The 8,532-nt window shown below is 45.6% G+C and overlaps 1 protein-coding gene across 1 annotated transcript; it reads left to right on the forward strand.

Moving 5' to 3' along the window:
• Window positions 1–6,122: 6,122 nt before the first annotated feature.
• LOC137336058 (zinc finger protein 84-like) lies at window positions 6,123–8,148 on the forward strand. Its single transcript, XM_068001558.1, has one exon. The coding sequence runs from the start codon at window positions 6,263–6,265 to the stop codon at window positions 7,772–7,774; it is 1,512 nt and encodes a 503-aa protein (XP_067857659.1). The 5' UTR covers window positions 6,123–6,262; the 3' UTR covers window positions 7,775–8,148.
• The last annotated feature ends 384 nt before the right edge of the window (window positions 8,149–8,532 follow it).

An 8,532-nucleotide genomic window follows, 5' to 3' on the forward strand; every position in this document is an offset into this window, starting at 1 on the left:
ATAACTTGTACAGGTTTACATGGCCTCTGTCCTTTTGTACTCTATACCCCTATTTGTAAAACCGAGGATCACATGTATTTTTCAACCACTTTATCAACTTGACCTCCCACTTTTAAAGGTTTGTGTATCTGAACACTTTGCAGGTTTAGAGATATTAACATAACATGGCTAAAATACATTGACATTAAATGTCTGATATGATGTGTATTATGGGAAAGAGAAGTTTAATCTGAGTTAGAAACTCAAACAGTCGCTTGACTGCAGGCAGGTCGTCATGGCAACACTAATCAGCCATTCCATTCCACAGAGTCGGCTGGTTGGAATCTCTAATCCGATAAGGGGAAGGAACAGCAATTCGTCTGTTATTAACCATAATATAAACCTGAACCAGAGTGAGCAATATAGTAGATTAGATTGTAATGTGTGATGCTTATTTAATGAATATGAAATGTTATCTCCTGATGTCAAGTAGCATACAGGGTAAGATAAGGCAGAAAAGGAAAGCTTATGTCAGACACCGAGAGCTCAATAATACAGAAAGCCAAGAGGAGTATAAAAAGTGCAGGGGTGAAATTAAAAAGGAAATTAGGAAACCAAAGAGAGAGCATCAAAAAATATTGGCAAATAAAATCAAGGAAAATCCAAAGATGTTTTATAAATACATTAAGAGCAAGAGGAAAATGAAGGAAAGGGTAGGGCCTTTTAGAGACCAAAAAATGAACCTATGTGTCGAGGCAGAAGATGTAGGTCTGGTTCTTAATGAATACTTTGCTTCCGTCTTCACAAAAGAGAGGGATGGTGCAGACATTGTAGTTAAGGAGAAGGTGTGTGAAATATTGGGTGCGATAAACTGAGTGAGAGAAGCAGCATTAAGGGGTTTAGCATCTTTGAAAGTAGATAAATCACCAGGGCCGGATGAAATGTATCACAGGGTGTTACAAGATGCAAGGGAGGAAATAACGGAAGCCCGAACCATCATTTTCCAATTCTCAGTGGATACAGGCGTGGTGCTGGAGGATTGGAGGACTGCTAATGTTGTTCTATTGTTTAAAAAGGGAGCGAGGGACAGATCGAGTAATTACAGGCCAGTTAGTCTAACTTCGTTGGTGGGCAAGTTTAAGAATCAATTCTGAGGGACATGATAAACCATCACTTAGAAAGGCACGGAGTAATCAAGGACAGTCAGCGTGGATTTGTTATGGGAAGGTCGTGTCTGACTAACTTGATTGAATTTTTTGAGGAGGTAACAAGGAGAGTCGATGAGGGTAATGCATTTGATGTAGTCTACATGGATTTTAGCAAGAGTTTTGACAAGATTGCACATGGCAGACTGGTCAAAAAGGTACAATCCCATGGGATCCAAGGGAGAGTTGCAAGTTGGATCCAAAATTGGCTCAGTGGCAGGAAGAAAAGGGTGATGATCGACGGGTGTTTTTTTGACTGGAAGGCTGTTTCCAGTGGGGTTCCGCAGAGCTCAGTACTCGGTCCCTTGCTTTTTGTGATGTATATGAATGATTTGGACTTAAATGTAGGGGGCTTGATCAAGAAGTTTGCAGGTGATACAAAATTGGCCGCATGGTTGATAGTGAGGAGGAAGCTGTAGAGTGCAGGAAGATATCAATGGACTGGTCAGGTGGGCATAAAAGTGGTAAATGGAATTCAATCCAGAGAAGTGTGAGGTAATGAATTTGGGGCCAGCAAATAAGGCAAGGGAATACACAATAAATGGGAGGATACTGAACGGTGTAGAAGAAGTGAGGGACCTTGGAATGCATGTCCACAGATCCCTGAAGGTAGCAGGATAGGTAGATAAGGTGGTTAACAAGGCATATGGAATTCTTTCCTTTACTAGCCACGGGTAAGCGTACTCCAAGGCGGCCTTCGAGACACACGTTAACGCAAAATCGTCGAGCAGATATTGATAGCCAAGTTCCGCACCCATGAGGACGGCCTCAACCGGGATCTTGGGTTCATGTCACGCTACACGTTACCCCACCAGCGAACAAATGTTATCTGTTTTTAATATAACGGGTCAGTTGCTGTCTTTTCTATGTTTCTACCTCTCTATCTCTGTTTTTTTTTTGTTTGTTGTTTTTTTTTTGGTGATTTGTATATTCTGAGACCTGGCAGGTAACACCTGTCTGTCTGCACACTGATTGCCTTGGCAACGGGCAGTTGAAAAAACTGTCTGTCCTCACCAAGCATTGTTCTGTGAATTATAAATGCGATTTCATTTCGAGGATTTCATTCCACATCGTTCACCTGACGAAGGGGGAAGCCTCCGAAAGCTTGTGAATTTAAAATAAAATTGCTGGACTATAACTTGGTGTTGTAAAATTGTTTACCATTGTCAACCCCTAGACCAGGGAGGTTATGCTGGAACTGTATATAACACTGGTTAGGCCACAACTTGAGTACTGTGTACAGTTCTGGTCACCACAATACAGGAAGGGTGTAATTGCACTTGATTGGGTACAGGGGAGATTTACGAGGATGTTGCCAGGACTGGATAATTTTATGCACGAGGAAAGATCGGATAGGCTGGGATTGTTCTCTTTGAAACAGAGGAGGCTGAGGAGTAATTTCATTGAGGTGTACAAAATTATGTGTGGCCGTGATAGGCTGGGTAGCAAGGACCGATATCCCTTAGCAGAGAAGCCAATAAACAAAAGGCAGGGCATAGATTTAAAGTGATTGGTAGTAGGATTATTGAGGAGCTGAGGAAAACATTTTTCACCCAGAGGGTGATAGGTGTCTGGAACTCACTGCCTGAAAGGGTGGTAGAGGCAGAAACCCTCAACTCATTTAAAAGGTACCCGGGTATGCACCTGAAGTGCTGTGACCTACAAGGCTATGGACCAAGTGCTGGAAAGTGGGATTAGGCTGGATGGGACGAATGGCCTCCTTCTGTGCCGTAAATTTTCTATGATTCTATGATTCTAATTAACAGTAAGCAGGGTAGTTCAGGGATCAGGAGAACACTACTGAAGAAAAGTAACTGCTGGGAACCAAGCAATGTGTCCTTGTAAACCACAGATTAGGGAAGTTGCAGCTCCAGTGACAGAGATGGATCACAACAGGGTATAAAAATGAGGGGATACTGATGTAAGGGGCAGTTGGGACTGGAGACACCGGAGATCAAGCTCAGGGCGTACGTCGTTCCATCCAGAGGACTGATCTCGTCTACACGGGGGATTTGCATGTTTACTCTGGAACGGTAGAGGCAAGAGAATTTGCTCATATATTTCTTAATGAGGTATTACAGTTGCTGACTCTCAGACTTGTTAATAAATAAGACAATGCATTAGTTAGAAACTTCCACACCTAAGTCTCTTTGCTGCTCGACTTTAAAACTTTAACCATTTAGTTTACATTTCATCTCATTTTTCTTCCTCTCAAAATGTATCACGTCACATTTCTCTGCATTAAATTTCACCTGCCCCATTTACTAACCCGTGGACGTCACAATTGCCCAAGGTGCCAATTTTGGCGTCATCTAGAAATCTTCACCTTGTGTCCCACATTCCCAAGCTCAGATCATTCTCTGTATTGAGAAGAGCCATGGTAACACTGACCCTGGGGCACAGCACTGTTTACATCCCTCCAGTCTGAAGAACATCCATTCACCACTACTCTCTGTTTTCTGCCCTTTACACAAATTCCTATCCACACTTCCTCATTCCCGATAATACGGGCAGTATTAATTTTATCAACAAGCCTCCTGTCCGGCATCACAATCAATGCACACAATATCCACTACATTCCTTTATCAGTAGACTTGAGTTATCTCAAATGATCCACGTTGGCTGTTCTTAATTAACGTGTTTTTCTAACAAATGTTGAAATGCTTGCTCCACCTCATCTGGTTTGATCTGTTTCAAAACGCAACAGAAAGATCGAGTCGTCTTCTGGAGTTTAAGATAAATTAGATTTTAAAAATTACGTTTCAGACAATGACGGACATCTGGGCTTAGACCCGCCCATTCTGTGCCGCAACTCCCGCCCCTCACACACTCCGATTGATTGGAGCACCAACTCACCCCACACCCGCTCACCCCTCCAGTCAATTTCCGCTCCTCCTATTGGTCCGGAACTCTCCTTAATCACCATGGCGGGATTAGTGTTGACACTGACATCCTGAGGTGCAGTTCGAAAATAAACCTTAATTGAACCCGTCAGTTGCAACATTTAATAAAACGAAATTAATAAAAGTTACCTTAAAAAATAATTTCTGGAGTTTACCAAAGTGGTGGAGCGTCTGCGCTGTATGTTTGTGCCAGTTTAAATGGCACGAAGAGCTGGGGTTTCAGTTAATTTTATTTTCCTTGGTCCAAACGCGCTCCCGCTGCTTCCAATGTCTTTGCTTCTCGTCAAGATGTTAAGGACCATCAATGGCGGTTGCACGACCCAGCATGCAGCGCGGTACAGATTGTGCCCTATCTGAAACGGTGGAGCCCAGCGCGCAGGCGCAGTCTGACTCATTATCGGGAAGTGTGTCCTGAGCATGCGCGGTCAGTCGAGGCTGCGGGAGGAGCGCGTTCGGTGCAGGTGAGAGGATCGGAGCAAGAGGATCAATAAACCCCGGGGCCCGGGTCCGGGCTCAGGCCCAGGCTCAGGCTTCACAAACCCCGAGTGCGGCCCCAGACCCGAATATAAAACAGTGAACATTATCCCCCCCTCACTACCCGCCGGTTTCCGGTTTCTCCCGTTTCGCTCCGGACCAACTCCCAACAAAAGGCCGCGGCCCCGCGCATGCGCGGTGTAAACTGGGAATTCTCAGGGAGCGTCTGTAAATAGAGGAGAAATGGTGATCGGTCAGGGAGCGTCTGTAAATGAAGGAAAAATGGTGATAGGTCAGGGAGCGTCTGTAAATGAAGGAGAAATGGTGATCGGTCAGGGAGCGTCTGTAAATGAAGGAGAAATGGTGATCGGTCAGGGAGCGTCTGTAAATGAAGGAGAAATGGTATTTGGTCAGGGAGCATCTCTAAATGAAGGAGAAATGGTGATCGGTCAGCGAGAGTCTGTAAATGAAGAAGAAATGGTGATCTCTATATCTTTATTCATCCAGGGAGCTCTAGCTTTGGATGCTATTCCTTTCCTCCTCGTGGGAATCTGTCTACTCTCTTCCAAACCCACTCCTCGAAGGCCTCCCATTGTTCAATTACTGTTTTGTTGCCAATTTTTGATACCAATTCACCTGGACAAGATCCCTTTTTAACTCATAAAATTAGCCCTCCTCCAGTTAAGAATTTTCACATTTGACTGTCCCCTGTCCTTTTCCATAACTGTTCGAAACCGAATGAGATTATGATCATTGCTGCCCCGCTGAAATATGCTCCACCTGCACCACTTCATTCTCCACACCGAGCCCACTGCTGTACTCACATTCACTCTCTCACATTCACTCTCTCACATTCACTCTCTCACATTCACCCTCTCACATGCACTCTCTCACATGCACCCTCTCACATTCACCCTCTCACATGCACTCTCTCACATTTACCCTCTCACATTCACTCTCTCACACTCACTCTCACATTCCTCTCTCACCCTTTCACTCATGGTTTAGGGCCACTGAAAGATGATGCGATGTGTTTGGATTTCAGCACAGGAGGAGGGAGAGTGTGTGGGACGGGGATTTACAGCTTTGAGGAATAAGAGAGGAAAGAATGTTCCATGGAATGTAGAGTTATCTGATCTGAATTTTTATCCTGTACTTACAGTGATAACTTTTATAAACTCCTTTTACAGGGGATGAGAAGGGGAGGATTTGCAGACAGGAAACTCAAACCAAAGATCACGTCAAGATCTGACAGAGTCATTTGATTCATCAGGACTTGAAGATCATCGGCCTTTGAATGTGGAAGGAGAAATGTTTGTCTGTTCTATCTCTGGGAGAAGATTTCAAACATCAGTGTGAGTGGAAAAGCACCAAGACACACACACCCGAGTGAGAGTGTTCCAGTGCACTGACTGTGGAAAGAGCTTTAACCAGTTACATAGCCTGAAAAAACATCACACCATTCACAGCGGGGAGAAACTGTACACGTGTTCTGTGTGTGGACGAGGCTTCAACTGATCGTCCAACCTGGAGAGACACAAGGACACCCGGACCACGAAGAAACCGTGGAAATGTGGGGACTGTGGGAAGGGATTCAATTACCCGTCACTGCTGGAAACTCATCGACGCAATCACACCGGGGAGAGGCCGTTCACCTGCTCCGTGTGTGGGAAGGGATTCACTCAGTCATACAGCCTCCTGATGCACCAGCGATTTCACTCTGATAAGCGACCTTTTAAGTGTTTGAATTGTGAAAAGAGGTTTAAAAGCAAAAGTAACCTGCTGACACACCAACGCATTCACACCGGGGAGAGGCCGTTCACCTGCACCGTGTGTGGGAAGGGATTCACTCGGTCATCTCAGCTTCTGTCACACCAGCGAGTTCACACTGAGGAGAGGCCGTTCTCCTGCTCCGTGTGTGGGAAGGGATTCACTGGTTCATCCACCCTGCTGACACACCAGCGAGTTCACACTCGGGAGAGCCCGTTCACCTGCTCCGTGTGTAAGAAGAGATTCACTCAGTCATCCCACCTTCTGTCACACCAGCGAGTTCACTCTGATGAGAGACCTTTTAAATGTACTGACTGTGGGAAGAGGTTTAAAAGCAAAAGGAATCTGCTGACACACCAATGCACTCACACTGGGGAGAGGCCGTTCACCTGCTCAGTGTGTGGGAAGGGATTCACTCGGTCATCCATCCTGCTGACACACCAGCGAGTTCACACTGGGGAGAGGCCTTTCAACTGCTCCGTGTGTAAGAAGAGATTCACTCAGTCATCCCACCTTCTGCAACACCAGCAAGTCAACTCTGATGAGAGACCTTTTAAATGTTCTGACTGTGGGAAGAGATTTAAAATCAGAATTGAACTATTGAGACACCAACGCACTCACACTGGGGAGAGGCCGTTCACCTGCTCCTTGTGTGGGAAGAGATTTACTCGGTCATCCAACCTTCTGTCACACCAGCGAGTTCACACTGATGAGAGACCTTTTAAATGTTCTGACTGTGAGAAGAGATTCAACAGCAAAATTGATCTGCTGTCACACCAACGCAGTCACACTGGGGAGTGGCCGTTCACCTGCACTGCATGTGGGAAGGGATTCACTCGGTCATCCACCCTGTTGATGCACCAACGCACCCACACTGGGGAGAGGCCGTTCACCTGCTCTGTGTGTGGGAAGGGATTCACTCGGTCATCCACTCTGCTGACACACCAGCGAGCTCACACTGGGGAGAGACCATTCACCTGCTCTGTGTGTAAGAAGAGATTCACTCAATCATCACACCTTCTGTCACACCAGCGAGTTCACACTGATGAGAGACCTTTTAAGTGTCCTGACTGTGGGAAGAGATTTAAAATCAGAAATGAAATGGTGAGACACCAACGCACTCACACTGGGGAGAGGCCGTTCACCTGTTCCTTGTGTAAGAAGAGATTTACTCGGTCATCCAACCTTCTGTCACACCAGCGAGTTCACTCCGATGAGAGACCTTTTAAATGTTCTGTCTGTGAGAAGAGATTTAAAAGCAAAATTGATCTGCTGTCACACCAGCGCACTCACACTGGGGAGAGGCCGTTCACCTGCTCCGTGTGTGAGAAGAGATTTACTCGGTCATCCACCCTGCTGAGACACCAGCGAGTTCACACTGATGAAAGACCTTTAAATGTTCTGACTTTGGGAAGAGATTTAAAATCAGAAACGAACTGCTGAGACATCGACGCAGTCACACTGGGGAGAGACTGTTCACCTGCTCCGTGTGTGGGAAGAGATTCACTAATTCATCCCACCTTCTGAAACATTAACTTGTTCACACTATTGAGTGACCTGTTAATTCACTGACTGTGAGAAGAGCTTGAAAAGCAGAAATGAACTGCTGACACATCAACACATGCTCATGGGGGAAGAGACTGTTCACCTGCTCCCTGTGTGGGAAGGGATTCACTCAGTCATCACACGTGCTGAGACACCAGCGAGTTCACATATGACTGCAGGGGTCGGATTCTGCTGTTAATCCCATCCAGGACTGAACCATGTTCATTCTGACAGTTGGGGTTTGTTTCTGCTGATGTCAATAACCCCGAAAACTGGGCTGGAGTTTAATATTCTGGATATCTGTTAAATAAATCAGATTTGTTTTAAACACCTTGTTGTAGATTTTAGTCTTTCCCACCTGAGTGTTTAGCATCACCTGACTGGAGCTCAGAAAGGACAATCTGGGGGGAGGATCGTCCGGTGGGAACAGAACTTCAGCCTGGACACAGTCCTTCAGGGCCACACTGAGAGGGGCAAACGGCACTTTGGTCTTTCTCGTCTCCCTTCTCTGACAGTAAAGTGGCCGTGAGGCATCCAGTCTAAAAATGACAGTGGTAATTATTCTATGGAGATTTCACCTGTTTGAGTGACAGTCCTGAGTCTACCATTTAAGGCAGGCGTTAACTCATTTAAAATAAACCCGTTAAAAATAAATG

Source organism: Heptranchias perlo, chromosome 20 (assembly GCF_035084215.1).
Source record: "Heptranchias perlo isolate sHepPer1 chromosome 20, sHepPer1.hap1, whole genome shotgun sequence".
Lineage (NCBI taxonomy): Eukaryota > Metazoa > Chordata > Chondrichthyes > Hexanchiformes > Hexanchidae > Heptranchias > Heptranchias perlo.

Coding starts and splice junctions, on each gene's coding strand:
- LOC137336058 (XM_068001558.1), top strand. CDS start 6,263: ATGCACCAGCGATTTCACTCTGATAAGCGACCTTTTAAGTGTTTGAAT.